The sequence below is a fragment of the Aptenodytes forsteri genome, unplaced genomic scaffold (genome assembly GCF_000699145.1).
Source record: "Aptenodytes forsteri isolate BGI_AS27 unplaced genomic scaffold, ASM69914v1 Scaffold184, whole genome shotgun sequence".
Lineage (NCBI taxonomy): Eukaryota > Metazoa > Chordata > Aves > Sphenisciformes > Spheniscidae > Aptenodytes > Aptenodytes forsteri.
In genome coordinates this window covers 3,254,835-3,271,121 of record NW_008796078.1, presented here as the reverse complement: position 1 = coordinate 3,271,121, position 16,287 = coordinate 3,254,835, and the positions used below count along the sequence as shown (strand labels likewise).

At 34.9% G+C, this 16,287-nt stretch overlaps 1 protein-coding gene across 2 annotated transcripts in view; it reads right to left on the bottom strand.

Moving 5' to 3' along the window:
• U2SURP (U2 snRNP associated SURP domain containing) overlaps positions 1-16,287 on the bottom strand; it is a 39,671-nt gene that overhangs the window by 17,711 nt on the left and 5,673 nt on the right. Inside the window, exons 5-18 of one of the 2 annotated variants that reach the window (XM_019474024.1) lie at positions 14,966-15,033; positions 12,926-13,020; positions 12,807-12,842; positions 12,625-12,707; positions 11,983-12,148; positions 10,642-10,853; positions 9,657-9,700; positions 6,324-6,428; positions 5,330-5,396; positions 5,079-5,242; positions 3,788-3,950; positions 3,208-3,287; positions 2,009-2,096; positions 621-743 (exon numbers count right to left, since the gene is read on the bottom strand). In XM_019474024.1, the coding sequence (XP_019329569.1) occupies positions 621-743; positions 2,009-2,096; positions 3,208-3,287; positions 3,788-3,950; positions 5,079-5,242; positions 5,330-5,396; positions 6,324-6,428; positions 9,657-9,700; positions 10,642-10,853; positions 11,983-12,148; positions 12,625-12,707; positions 12,807-12,842; positions 12,926-13,020; positions 14,966-15,033 (1,494 nt within the window). Of the gene's footprint in view, positions 1-620; positions 744-2,008; positions 2,097-3,207; positions 3,288-3,787; positions 3,951-5,078; positions 5,243-5,329; positions 5,397-6,323; positions 6,429-9,656; positions 9,701-10,641; positions 10,854-11,982; positions 12,149-12,624; positions 12,708-12,806; positions 12,843-12,925; positions 13,021-14,965; positions 15,034-16,287 lie in introns of those variants that run through there. The other variant, XM_019474025.1, reaches the window with a different exon arrangement.

Sequence of the window (16,287 nt, the reverse complement as noted above, 5' to 3'; positions counted from 1 at the left end):
ACCAACACCCCCAGGTCCTTCTCTGCTGGGCAGCTTTCCAGCCACTCTTCCCCAAGCCTGTAGCGCTGCATGGCGTTGTTGTGGCCGAAGTGCAGGACCCGGCACTTGGCCTTGTTGAACCTCATACAGTTGGCCTGGGCCCATCGATCCAGCCTGTCCAGGTCCCTCTGCAGAGCCTTCCTACCCTCGAGCAGATCAACACTCCCGCCCAACTTGGTGTCGTCTGCAAACTGACTGAGGGTGCACTCAATCCCCTCATCCAGATCATCGATAAAGATACTAAACAAGACCGGCCCCAGTACTGAGCCCTGGGGGAGTATTTCCTGGAGAGAGTATTTCCAATACAAAGGAAATACCGGTCATTCTGCACTAGTCTTTGCTCTGAAATGGTTTCACAATAACTCTACTACAGCACCTAACCTGCAAGCAACAAATGCATAAACAGATTAAACAGTATTTGCATCTGAAAATACCCGTTACACCTGTACTTAAGAGCAAGGATTCAAAGGAAAAAGGTTTATTCACCCTAACAGAGATATCAAAATAATCCTTGCCAGCCCTATTTTATATTTACACTTTTTTCCTCACCATCTACTAGCATCACTACCAAGGTCACTTACCTCTGTTTCTTTATCTTCCATTATATTTACAAGCCCCAAGAAAATATTCTGTAGTTTGATCAGAAATGGTTCTGGATAGATCGCCCAGTCTTCCCAAGCTCGGAAGCATGTCATTACCCGTTGCTAGAAGCAATAAGAAAAAAAAATGCTAATAAATCCATGTTAAGAAATTTAAAGTGATTGGAAATACACCACAGAGAACTACTACTGTAGACAGCTACTCCTAAGTAGTTCGATACTGGAGTATATTACAATGATACCATGCTGGGCAAGACTAGTAATTTTACAAAAATATGTATATAGGAACTACTTTTTTTAAAAATCTCACTTGGGCTTCATTTTCCCTTTAAATTCCTGTTACATTATCAATTTCAGCTGTTCAGTTCCTATCCCGATAGTAAATTTCACTCTGCCCAGAAGCAGGCACCTCTACTAAATGTAACAGAAAATATCTTTCCCTTTGTAAAATAAAATAACTAAAAATAATAACACTCATTAATATGAATAACACTTATTCATATTATTGAACTGAAATTATGTTCCTACTTTCATTTTTTTTGTAGAAGTGAAGTATATTTGAAATGATGGGCTTCAGCTCAAGCTTGACACATTAAATGTAGCTGGAGATGTAGGTATTAAAAAAAATCTACTGCCTGTCTTTTTCATATAATTTAATAAACAGTTTTAAAATAGCAGAACTAAAATTGATTCTCAATCCAGAGCAATTGGGAGCAGAGAAGGTAGGACAACCAGGATAAAGACCTTAATACAGAAAAACTAACTACACTGTAAGCTTTGTATTTAAAGCTTCTGATTTAAAAAAAAAAAAAAGAAAAAAGAAAAAAGAAAAAAAGAACCGTAGAGGCATCTTTAAAAGAGAAGAAGGAAAAGCTAGGCTGAGCACAAGAATGGTGAGAAGCAGAGCACTTTATCTCAAAAAAATCACTCTCAACTACCCATGGTCAGACTGCTTATCAGACCTCAAAAAATAAAGCGTAACCATCACAAAAATGTTAAGAAGTAATTTTATGCTGTTATGTCCAGCAGTTTCTTTCCACACTGAGCAGCCCAAATTTGTTTTTGAAACTGAAATACAGGGGGTCCAAAAATCATCAGAAAGCTAGAAGGCCTTGTTTGCAATTCAAGTACTAGACAGATACCCTCTCAACTCCACAGCTATACATCTATGGGTGAACTTCAGCTGTTAGATGCTAATTTTCTTCCTTAATTTCAAGACTATCTTTGCAAGAGAGAAAACTTTTTTTTTTTTTTAAAGGCTTAATTAGGAAGCTTGAGGTCTAAGCCACCTATCACAGTATGCAATCTCTTGTGCAGGAACATCTCTTTATTTGACTTCTATGTCATGTAAATAACAATGAAATACATACCTTGAAATTTTCAGACTGTAAATGGCCTTGTATTGTACGGTAAGTAGCATTGAGATCAGAGAATATCTGACATAATTTTGTTTCAAAACTAGAATTAAACATATACATTTCTTTAGTTAAACTTTGTAATACATGTTTTCTGGACATACATAATTCACGAAAATACCTGGAACACAGGACTCAAAAGCACAAGGTTCTGATCCCTATAGTAGCCATGAACTGAACTATAAAATAAATATGATTACTATATGTTAAATCACCTTAGACAACAACAGAACTGTGAAGGGAGATCTTCACATCTGCTGCAGTCTCTTTATACAGCCTGGAAAGATTGGAGGAGGATAAAAGGAGTCTTACAACCTTATATTCGACAAAAGAATTGTCTCAAAATTCAACTTGTATTTTTAAAAAATTCTTAGTTATGTTTCTATTCTAATTTACTCAGTGAGGCCCTCAATGAAAGCACAGTGAGTAACAGCTGCCTTGCTTCCCTTGAGCTCCTCTCGACGTGCAAAAAATAAACTAGCACAGCAAAGACACTGCAACAAGAAACATCATTTGCAATCGCTAGGGTTTTGTAACATGCTGAATATTCCCCACCATGCTACCATAACATTAGAGACACTCCAGGAAGTAGGCACAATCAAATATCTAAATAGGACAAAGGTACTCTCCTTTGGACATTTTTCCTAAATTCTGCTCAGCACCTTAGAAACAAAGTACGTAATCCCCTTACAAGTTCTCCAAACCTCATGGAGAATTAAAAAACACCTTTTAATTAAAAAAAACAAAAAAAAAAACAAAAAAACCCACAACTATTTAAAAAATTGACTTTTTCACATGGATTATTTGCTATACCGTATCTTGAATATTATCTACAGGCTCTCTTTCTGTAAAGAGGCACATGAGTTATTCTCACCTCTGTGAGGTTCCATGCCAGCGGTCCCTTGCACAGGGCATATACACTTCTTTTTGCATTACAAAACAATCCTATGCACTAACACGCTCCATCTTTTTACATCACGCTACATAATTTACATTTTCATGCAAAGACATGTAAGTATCACCAGTGTTGTAACAGTATCCTCATAGAAAAGTGTGAATTTCTCTACAACCACATTTATCCAGAGATGTACAAAACTGAATATAAGGATATTCTTTTTTTTTAAATCATCAATCACCTAAAATATTATACTTACAATTTTCTATAGTAGGAAGCATTGGCAACTTTAGCTGAAGAGTTGTATAACACATCCGACACTAGATATAATCTTGCAATCTACAATAAAGAATGTTCAAATTAAGTATTCTTTCTGGAAAAATGTATATATTTTCAGGATAATTTAAAATATCTAGAAGTATCAAATTAGAACTAAGCGTAACACAGCCATATTGTTAATAAACATGCCAAGATGCAATTAGCCCCGTTACACTACAGGGTACTACCCACTGTAACATGGTATTATATAGTATTACAAAGGACAGATCATGGCATTCCAATTTTTGTTTCCTTGTTTGAACAGACTATTCTGCTGTTTTCAACTCCACAGTAAGGCAGAACATTATTTACAAGCAAGTTCAAAAAGAATAAAAGTGTACAACAAAATCCCACAGGGAAAAAAAAAAAAACATACTTAAATTCAAGCCCACGTTTTAAGACAAACCTCAACGCTACTGAAACCAGGACAGAAACTTATGAAATAATGTTTGTAAATTATATGCACATGCTGTTAAGTGAGCTCTTCACCCAAAATACAAGATTATACAAAATCTCCACACCTTCTTAGGAAGAGGGGTCTTCAGAATGGACAATGATTCTGTAATGCAGTCTACAATTTCTTCAGCAGCTTCTGCATTATTTAGACAGAAAACCATTGCATCACCAATATCATTCTTCCGAGGTGTTAATCCACGCAGAATTTCCTCTAATTTGTCCCTCTGTCTGAAATATCAGGAATTTTAATACTTTCAATATAAAATTAACAGTACTTTTGGGAATTTCCATTTAATGATGTTTTTGATTTTTTCATCTTTAGGACAAAAGCAATTTTAAATATTTCTATACTCTGTTGCCCGAGTTTTTTCAGTGACTTGTGAACATATGCATCCACATTACATAAATAAACAAAGTGCAAAAAGTTCCCACTCAAGTCTTGACTACACAGAGAAATCAAGGAAAAATAATGGAGAAATACCTAACGCAGCAGATCAGTATCTCTAATAAAGCAATTATCTTTCTGGATTTAGCTTAAGTCTAAATCAAAATGGATAAATCTAAAGCATGCAAGTAATTTCTGCTGTGGAATAAGAAGCATTAGTTTCAGAAAGCTATTAAGAAGCAATTATTTCAGGTTTTCCCTGACCTCCATATATACAGAACACTCTCAAAAGAGTATCTTTTTGAGCCTTTCAAAAAGAAGATATAAGAAATAAATTATGCATTAAAACTTCCAGAACCATGACTGGTATCATAACTATGATGAAAAGAATAAAACAATAAGAAATTCCACATGCTAAGAACACAGTTGGAACAATAAAAGCAAAACTAAGATCATGTATATACTTCCACTACCACAGCCAGCCCCACCACACTTAAAATTCACAGCAAAGAACTCTGATGGTGTCTATTCCTGCTTATTACCAACTGCTCCCAATTTTAATTTCTGATGAACACCATCAATAAGTTTAAGATTATAACAACTGTTTAGTTCCTGAGATCGTAACAATGTTGAGAAAGGTGCTATATACCCCCACCAACAGACAGGAACAGAAAATGGGGAAAACCTCTCGTCTTCCCAATCCCCTTCAAATAATGGGTTAATAACAATTGGATTGAAAGGACTCATTGTTCAATGATGACAAATCTAACCAAATCCAGAACATATTTAGCAACAAGTATCATCAAAAAAGTCTAACTGAAAAGCACTGAGGTTAAGAGAGTCTCTAAGTAACATTATGACAAGCATGATAACATTGCAGGGATGACGTATTATAACTACAAAAACACAACAGGAAAAAACCAAGCAGATGAGCAGTTAAAACAGCACTATAAATTGATGGAAGTTCATACTCTTCCTTAAGTGCACCCTTCTTGTTTGGTTCCTCCACAAACGCTTCTGTTTCTTGCTCTTCTGACATCCCATGCAAGTATGGATTCAATGGTGGTGGCCTCCAAAATGATCCATTTTTGAACATACGGAAATCTTCTGTCCTCCACTTGGTTGGAGCATCTCCCTACAAAAAAACAAAAGTATTTTTATTTTGGTGTTCTTTTATTTCATTATGCTTGAAGTTATGAATTGTCACTAAAATTCTACTTGCCTGAAGAATTGAGTAAAGCTTCCATCTATAATATACATGGGCTGGAGTCTGGTTTTCAAATAAAAACCTAAACCAGAGAGCAAAGAAAAGACACAAAACATATTACAAATTACTTAACTGAAGCAAATTCAAAAGAAGTAATTAAAAAAAAAAATATAACCACACCCTGTTCAGAATCCCACCTCAGCTACCGAGTGAACTCAAGATAGCTAAAATCACGTACACCTACAGCACAGCTGTGCAGAACAAGCACAACCGCTCCACACACATACATCTGCAATCTGCAGAGTGCAGAATTCCACAAAGGCACAGCATTTCTCAGAAGTTTCAAGCAGAACAGGGTCAGAAAGAACAACTGTGCAGCCCCACAGTAAAGCAGAAGAATCATCAGTGTCAAGAGTCACTACGGGAGCAACTGCAACTGCACAAGAAATTTGGAAATTGATCCTTTTTTTATTCCAGTAACAACAAGAGCTGGAAATTCTGACAACTTCACCATGTCAGCTGAAGTTTAATCCTATTTGCACTGACGTCAAAGAAAAATGACGCCCAGCTCTTGCTAAAGGTTAGAAATTCGGCTCCAGGAAGAACAGACTTTACATTGAGTTTGTCTGGGTTGGGGGGGGATTTTTTTCTTTTTTTTTTTTATATGTATGCTACTGCTTCCACTGATGACTTTGAATCCTTCAGAAAAGTAGGCATTAAATGTAATTTTATTTATTACATATGTATTTTAGATACTTACAAATGTATTTTATAGTGTGTATATAGTATTTTATTTATTTATATGTACACATTAGTAACAACTGGAATAAAAGTGCATTCTTCTTTCTTAAAAAGATAGCATAAGCATTTGTACATTTTGTAAAATTTAAATCTGCACATAAAGATAGACCTAGTAAAGCCAACTCTTATTAGTATTTCAGAAATGCAAAATATTAGCAACAGTGAAAATAGTTAGCGCTATTTCAAATTGAAGCAACGTAATAAGCACCTGAACATTGGATTGTTGATTTCTCGGTTCATGATCATGGCTTCAAACATAGGCCCTTCCCGTACCACAAACTCTATCATTCGATGTATCAAAGCGAGCAAATTCCTACAACAACAACACAGTTAAAGAAAAATTGATTCAGACCTAACACTATATAAAACTACACTCCACCTAAGATACTACAACTGTGCAGGAGATTATTTTGCTGTATTGTTAAGAAAACTGTATAAAAGATAAGGTAACATGGAACATATTATAGCCTTGCATCATAGACACGGGCATTCTAAAACAGAAACATGCCTAGGAGCGGTGGAGTAAGAATTTAAGAGGAGACCTCTTCCCTGAATTTCCACGGCTTAGCCTACAACCATCTCTTGCTTAGCAGAAGCTTAATAGTCCTTATGCATAAAATTGGGCAACTGAACACCAAAGTACAATTAACTATCAAAAACTAAGCCCTCATCTAAATCGACTAGAACTAAGACCGAAGTGTTAGCTAAAGTTCTACAGAGGAAAAGTGGCTGAATATTATGCTCAAAATTGAACACACATAACTTTTGAATATTCAATAGAAACTGCATTCAGCTTTCAAACTATTCAAGTATGAAAGGAAAAGCAAATAGCCTTCTTGATGCCAAACAGGGCAATGGTTTTATTAAATTTAGATAAACTCTTTTTGGTCAAGACTCAACTATTGGCATAGAACAAAACTGCCCATCATTTCACGACATACCATCCAATGTTTCCTCCCTCATACACTCAAGTGAACCAAATCACAATTAAGAAAAAATAAAAATCTGTATTCGTTTCATTCAGCACTACAGCCTGAGACAGGCAAGAAAGCAGATGTGAAGCACACATTTTTCAAGCCACATCTGAAAATGCAGAGCCACTTATAAGCACGCTAACAGGAGACGGTCATATAAGCTTTACAAAGAATAGTGATCATCAGTTTCCAACCTTTTGGGTTTTTTTGGAAACAGGATCCTGAATTTTCAACTATAGATTACCTACATATATCAAAAGCTTCACAGCACGTCCTTTGAATGTGATGCAAACAAACAAAAAAATTATACAGATTTTTACATTTTTAAATTTGTTTTCTTAGATGTAACAAATGGATATTAGTTCTTTACATGTACCTCATTAGATTTCCTTTTAGCAATTTTTTAATTATTAAAATTCAAAAATTGTTACATTGAAAAGCTGCAGAATTTTCTATTACTTCTTAGTAATGAGGTGATTATTTTCTACCATGAGTATTCAAAGTTCTGCCACAGCTATAATGCACTACATGAAAAAAATTTTCCAACTTAAAAACATAGTAATAAAAACCTGCCCCTGCCATCTGCAAACTTAGCAAATGTTCTGTTTTATACCAGCTAGCATTAAATCTACATTTGCCTCAAATATTACACAAAAAACCAAACAGCTACCTACAGCTCAATTTTCCTGTCTGTTTGCGAGGACATAGTCTCAATAATTCTGTAGCCATTTTATTTAAAGCAGTGTTCTGAAAGTCTAAATAGCAAGCCTGTTCTTGTTATATGAACTGTATTTGAAAACGTCAGTAAGAAAAAAAAATTACAATTAGCTTTCAAGCCTCTGAGCTATTACACCATTCATTTATTTTAAGGCAAGTTCAATGTGATCATTTCTGGCTTCCTGCAGAACCATGCCCTTGGTTTTAATCTAATTTTATTTTCATCGAGTACAATAAAGTTGCGTAAGAGCAGATTCTGCTTGAACAAGAACATCTGCTTTGGAACAACCTCAGACGTATGAAAAAAGATTCAGTACATCCCATATCTGAAAGAGGGTGTTACATGCATTTTGGTATATACGACAGAATAATTGAAAGTGAATTTCTCAGAAAAAAATTGATTGTGTATACTCAAGGTTTTCTGTTTAGTAAATACTAAGAAGTAAGAGATGTTAAAAACCAGTATTGAAAATTTTCAAACAAAGGAGAATAATTTAATATATTATCCCACTGAAGTCAGCTGAAATTTTTGCATGATGCAATGCACTGTGTAATAGTCTTAGCAGTTGTCATTAGCACCTTTGAAAGTCATCAGAAAAAAAAAATTGTAAGTATTTTCAAATACAATTCAATTAACACGAGCTTTTATCATACGAGCTTTCAAAATGCTACAGTAAATAAAATGGAAACATTTTTCTCTGAAAGCTAATTACTCTGTAAGCACTGTACAATTTTACAAGTACTTGTTCTACTATTCAATGTTTCTCAAATCAAGACTCCTCCTGGTCACCCTAATTATTCATGTGTCTACCCAATAAAAATTGTACTGTCCTAAAATTTCATCAAAAATACTAGTGCATTTGAGCATCTATTGACAAATATGTTAATATACTACCATAACTAGCTTCACAAACCTCTCTCTTCCCCCCACACACACGCGAAAAAAAGAAAAAAGGGACTTTGTGACAATTAAAACAGTGTAGTAAAAAAAGATGATAGTTTTAAGTGCATTATTTTAAAATGTCATTTAGCTTAAGTTGGCCAACAAAAAAAAGTTTTTCAGTTATAATAAAACCACATTTATTGGAGCCGATCGTACCAATGTCTGGTCAAAAACTGTATACTTTCCCAATCCATCCCATGATGTTTTCCTGGTCCCCCGCTGCCGCAGACAGTTCAGCTGGTGTTGCTCACCAAGGCCAATGTCAAAGAGAATTTGGTAATCTTTTGTGCTTATTTACTTTTAAAACAGTGTTGTGTTCCTATGTTTGGGAAAAGGTTTTGGCTTAACTGAGCAAGAGTATACCTAGACTAGTGTGAAGGCAGAAGCACTGACGGGTACCAAAACATAAAAATAGCCTTGCAATACAGAACTACCTTTTTCAGCAACCAAAATTATTAACTGTTGCACATTAAAAAAAAAAAAGCAGAAATCAAAATGATTTTTAACTGAACTGGTTACAAATTGTACAATTAAAAAAAAAAAAGGAAAAAACCCCGCAGCACCACACTGGAGACAGCTGCATCCTAGCTATGAAGCACTCAAGGTTTATATCAGGACCTCTGAGACAAGCTCTTTCACCCTAATGTTCACTCACAAAGTTACCCTGCAACTATTTCTAGTGCTCAAATTAAATGCAAAAGATAATTTCTTAAATCTATCCTCACTGGAAAAAAAGTTAAGATAAGGATAGTAAGACTGTAAAACGTACACATTTCTCTCAAGTGTCATGAAAGAACCATTGCTCAGTCAAGCCATTACCTTTTCCTCAACATCACCATTTTTCTTTAAAATTCCGAAGGGGAAATTTTCTATATTTAGATCAGTAATAATAAAGAAAAACATGTACCTTTCTGTTGGGATAACCACTTTGACTATGGCTTGCGACAGAGTCTGTATATGAAGTCACATCAGATAATAAACATAGAATATGTGAGTATTGTTAACAAGTAACAAGCAAAAATATACATATGCAATGAAAATACTACACATCTATCACAAGTTTTGCAGGCAATCACTGCTGTGAAGTTATAACTAAGCAATTACACAAAATGCAAATGGTTGTGTCAGTGAAACATAAAGGTTCACTAATTGCAAAGTATTAGAACATTCCTGTCAGAATGTACATTGATGCACTGAATAGGTACTACGCTGAACATAATTAAGAAAGGAGTTCTTAAGTTTATGAAAAGATTCTAAACTATTTGACTTGGATCACGTTGGTATTACTTTATTCCCAAGTCTTACAAAAAACAGCCCTAACATTTAAGTGTCATTCAAAGAATCAACAAATTCTTACAAATGTAAATCAAGTTGGTTTGTGATTACAAGATACTTACCCTTTTATCAGCTAATATTCCAGAAAAAAAAAAGTTTGAAAACTGACTCCATAAGTAGCATAAAATACTTACTCAATGTCCAGATTAATTACCTTCTACACAAAATACATCAACTCTAGTGTAAAAATAACGCTACCCAAATTAAAACGTAGTATTTTCTCTAAAGAAAACAATTTAGATACTGCAATTTGGCAGCCAACAAAAGGGGGGGACGTAGGAGAAAAAAATCCAGGGAGCCTGGAGGGGGAAAATGATAGCCAGATTTAAAGCAGCACTAAAATAAATCAAGACCCAATATACTGTACCCTAACACAGACATGAAACAGAGCTTCAGGAATTAAGTAGGTTCCCTTGGGCTACAGCAGGGAACCAGTTAGTTTGTACACTAAGGGCCGCCAAAGTCAGCCTGAACAATGCAAATCTATGAAGCCACTGAAATACTGTCACAGATGTAGTATTTAACAATGAGATATGGCCCAGGGTACTGTAAGTTACCTTCTCAAAATCTTCCTTGTTTTTTGGTGGTGGTAACATTGGAGCATTAGGATTCTTCAATCTCTCCCTAGGCTGGGCATTAAAAGGCAGTCCTGACGGAGGAGGCGGGAGGGTGTGCTCCATCATAGAAGGTGGAATGTATATTGGATGCGGTGGTATAGGTACAGCTTTGCCCCAGCCTAGCTTCATTTCAAACGACATAATCATCTTGCCTGAAAAAGTGAAAGTAAAAAAAAAAAAAACCCAAACAAAACCACCATTATGTTATAAACTGGTTCTGCGTCACCTGAGATTTCTCTGTGTAAGTGCAGCGTTTAGGTTTGCCTGCCGTGGTTTACTTTTTGCTTACGCTGTTGATTAGTGTATCACATCTATCAGACTACACCATGTGTGAATGAAAGCCTATTACATGAAATACTTTATTAATCTTCCCCCAATGTATGTTTTCAGGAGACTACAGCACACAATTACTTGACTTGTTGGGGAAAAAAAAATTAAAAAAATTTGATATTCAGCACATCAGAAAGAACAGAGTAATTTTTAAATTATTTCTGCACTTCAATTCTTCAAAATGTTTTGCTCATAATAACAAATTTCAAATGAAGTTATTCAAAACCAAACAAAACCAATTAGAACTCCTACATAGTGTAAGCCTACTTACTAACGGCCCTAGTAAAGGACCATTTTGAGAAAGCTATGCAAGGGCAACCTTTCATTTTTTATTCTTTTTGTCTAGGATGCTGATTTTTTATTTTCAGGCTCTTCCTGAACTGTAAGGACAGAGCTTTCTTCATCACGTAAGACTTTTTTTTCCTTTTTTTCCAAAAAAAAGATAGACAAGATAGTCCATATGCAAAATTACATGTCTGGTGTAGTACAGTTACCTCTTCAGTATTAGGAATTTAGCCATTATTCAAAAGAACATATCTATCACCAATTATTGATAATATCCTGCGCACTAGTTAAATTTATTCACTAAAAAAAACTATTGTTGGTAAACAACTACAAGTAATAGATGCCTTCTTAAAATAGTCTGTTTACAGAGGAGAGATTATCAAACATTACCTCCCGCTCACATCTTCAAAACAGTCAGAAATTTCAAACCTTTACCCACAGCAAAAGCCACCAGTATTCCCAGCCCCTGTGTATGCTATAGTTTGATGACATTCAGCTGCCAGCAAAACAGTCAGTGTAAACTAAAAATCACTGCCAGTGTGGTATCCACTGGAGTTACAGCGTACCTATTCACTAGTTTGACAAACAACTTGAAGATATGCTTACAGTTACTCCTCAATATTCCTACAGAGATAATTACAATTCCGAACTGAGAAATCTGTTTACCATTTAAATTCTTTAATGCTCTTTCAGCATCTCTCCTGTTCATAAAGGCAACAAAGCCGCAGTTTCTTTCTCTTGCTCTTTCTTCATCAGTTCTCGGCCACATAATTTTAACGCTCGCTAATGGTCCAAAGCGTCCAAATTCTTGACATAACATCTCTTCATTCATCTACATGAAAAAAGGTAAAAATTAGCATCTTGCTACTGTATTTCTAAGATACTCGTTCATATTATTGTCCAAATGTTGAGATTTTAATTTTCTGAGTTCCTTGAAAAACACTTCATCGATACCTCCCCAATGTTGTCTACTCCAAAAATATTTAAAAAAATTGCGTTTGAAACTGAGCACACTCAAATTTTTGAGATATGATCCACCTTGCACAGAGATATCCATGGAAAAATAATTTTAACTGAGCATTTTTGCACCTAGTAACCGATAGTCTAAACCTTAACTTTTGCAGCATCACGTACAGAGCATCTATCCAAATGAATACTGCCTGTACAGTCACCAATTGTACCTAGTATATGGGTTTAAACATATGCATATGGCTTAAAATAAAAAGGAGGGAAAATTGTCACTGGAAGAAAATTCAGCTGGACCCAAACATGCCAACGCTGCACTTCACTCCTTGGCTCCAAACTTACTTGAGGGTTAATGTTTCCAAGATACAGATTTGTTGTGCTTGGATCTCCAACATCATGTGACCCTGGTGCATAATCATCCAGTACTACAATGATGGAGGAAAACACAGAAAAAAAGAAGTCATAATCCTTGCTATACATTTAAGTGACAACTTTATATTGAATGAGAAAAGAATCTATATTACCACCAGACGATCTGTTTCTTCTTGAAGGAGCATCCACTGAACAAATAGAAGAAAAATATATATAATTTAGTCTACAAATTTTGTAGCCCAAACAAACATAAAAAATAACATCTACTTACTTGAACGACGCTGGCCATCTGAATCTGACTGGGGTGGTTCAAAACGACTCAATCTACCTTTTGTTTTATGTCTTTCATCACGCTCCTCTTGTATTCTACAAAACAAGTTTAACGTAAGTAACAATATCATTTTGAGGTTTTTATTCTAAAATTTTCAATAACTTTAGAATTATGAGAATTTTTAATATTAAACAAAGGGCTTGTTAAAAATTTCAAATTGCCCGTATGTTTGAATTTCTGTTTAATCAACTGGAATATATCTACCAGAATTATTCCAGCTGCATGCTTCCTCATTCATACTGTCAGGGTGCTTTAACCTCAAACAAAATTGACTTGGTTTGAGAAGCAGTTTACAAGACCAGAAATAAGAACTGTGCTCTGAAAAAGTGACTCGAATTCCACATCCAACTGCCAGAGATCCACTGACTGTTCAGATGACTTCTCAAAATGCACACAACTCCTTAGTGTCTATTTCTCCTCCTACCTTTTCTAAGCCTTCTTCATGTAGGCTGTCACCTTGTAGGGTGACAGACAGCCCCATATGACTATTTCCAGAACATACAGGATCTTGTCTCAGTTTATACCTTTGAGGATAGCACTCACACAAATAACTATTTGGTTCTTTGTAGTTTGGCCTTAAATCCTGGTATGAAGATATTGTGTACCAGGAATAGAAGGTGTCAGTTCAACTCATTTACATCAACTAATGAACAGACAGCAGTGAAGTTCAGACACTACTCACAAGAGACATTTATGGATTTATAATGTAGTACCTATTGTTTTCTAATGCATACAGATTATTTTGTTTTCCACCTCTAACATCAGGGCAAATATACAGCACTCAGTTACACTCAATACATGTGCTGCTCTTTCTGTTGTATAACACATTCAAAAGTGAAAGAATCTGCTTTTTGAAGCATTATTCAGCTTGTTTTTAAAATTATGCAAGCTGAAGTACATCTCTCAACTTTAATTACAAGTCTTATTTCTGCATTAATACAAAAGCTCAACCTCATCCTACAATTCTTCTGGATATAGTTTTAGAGACACTGACAAAACTTCTTATCCTTCCCGAGTCTGATACGCATTTCAATTTGCGACCAATCTCTTTGCTACATCCTTATCAAGAGAAAAGTCAAGACCAAAAACCTGAACATCCTCATCCATTACAGTACCTACTTGTCTTGCTGTATCTTCACTAACTTTAACAACGCATGAGACCATGTTAACAAGTGTTCTCATTTACAGGCTCACACTTGCTAATTTATAACAGAATTGCATCCCAAGTTCCACTTTGAAGTAACATACTGACAGCAGCTGTCAAAGACACAAACCTAGGTTTCCATTTTTTATCTTGGTAGATAGCTGGTTGATTCAAGCATCAAAGCTTCTATTCACACCTAACTGATCCAAAAATCATCTTCGGTAGCTTTGGAAACATAGCCAGTCATTCACTTACTGGGATCTCTGAAATACTTTATGCGTTTATATGTAATTTTTTTGGTTAATTGCTCTGGATATTCTTCTGCTTAGGAAGGCAGTACCAAACTGTTTCAAAGGTCACAATCAAACATCTCCGACATGCAAAGAAATACATTCATTTCGACAGACAAAGATTTAAGCCAGCATACCGGGCTTTTTTTGGTTTGTTTTTTGATCATTTTACATCCTCTGGTCGATGCTAAATTTCAAAACAGAAGTCCTGTTCAGCAATAGTGGTAAACACTTCCTATCACCAATCAGCATGAGAAAGGGCAGAAGTATCAAGGAACACCAGAGAACTAATTAGATGGCAACTGATTATCCAGACAAATCACAGACACCTATACCAAGCATCTACCAGCATGGGTTCGTACTCTGTTTAATTATCATTGCCACTGTTAATTAAGTTATACCACTCCACAAGCATTTGGGGAAAAAAACAAAACAAAAACCTACTTTGGGAGACAACTTAGCAAGAATGATCCTAAATGTTGCCTGTAAAAACAAGGTTAAAACCTTGCATCTTCTTTATTTACAGTAAAAACTAGTCAAACTTACTGCTTTAATTCTTCTTTAAAGAGTTCCAAATTACTCTTTTTCTTTTCCTTCTCTCCTTTCTTCAAAGGCTAAAATTAAAGATATATCAGCCAACATTTCAGCAGATAAAATGAAACAAAAATAAAAGTTATATGTATATAACAAAATTTTAGATAATTTCCATGCATATTTTACCCACAGCTTTCAAACCAAGTAAACTACAGGAGGAAAAAAAAAAAACAAACCAAAAACAGACTTGAAAACATTAAGACTGAGCGCTATCAAACACAAAGCTAGCAAATACAAAACTAAGGATAGCTTAAACTAAACTTTGTTACTTCTCATTCTTACAATGCAGCATGTGTGATCAAACACTCTCTCTACAACATACAAATTTAAAATATCTGTGATCTATTTTGTCAGTTTGTTCCACTTAGAAGCTGACTACACCCCTAGCAAACCATCATGCTCTAACTAAATTGATATATGTGTGTACATATATATGTAAATTATTTTACTTTTTTTTTTTTTTCAATTATTTTATGCACAGACAAACATTCTATGTGAAAAGAATTTCCTTCTCTTGCTTCCTTTCGGATATAATACAGGTCTGAAGAAACAGTTACTCTAAATAGTTCAAGATCCTCAGAAAAAACACTCTTGAATGACAACGAATATGGACATTGTAATTTATTTTATTTACTGTAATATATGTACCTTAACTAACTCATGTGAACTCTTATCTTCAACAACATTGCTTTTATATAACCAAATTTAAATTAAAACGTTTCCAATAGGCAGACATACAAAATATTTATTGTGTTACACACTACAGCTTTGGAAAAACTGGACTTCCTACTCACCCCAGGCAAAGTTGTTTGTTTGTTTTTGTTTTTGGGGAGGGTCTGCCAAATAAATAAAATCATTTTTACCTCATTATCTTCAATCACCATTGGACAGGGCAAGTGAGTAAATTGATTGCATTACTTGATAAGTATTTATGACAAATTTGAAAAACAGTAATATTCTTACAGTACAAACACTTGCATATGACAGAACAGAGCTCAACATAATAAAAAAAGCTACAATTTATTTCTGTAACTGTAGAGCTTTACATACAATGAAAATCAAAACTGCCATCCAGTATTACCCCACTAGCCTAAATTTGAGTTTTGTTTAAAGCTGGAGGGAGGCTAGGATGGGATTACCCACAATTATCACATTACATCTCATTTCCCACCCTAACAGGCAGTATCATATATGTTTCACTTAAGCTTAAAAATTGTAGTGAGCTCTATTAAAAGACTTTTTAAAGACGTCCAAGACATTAATTACACATTACA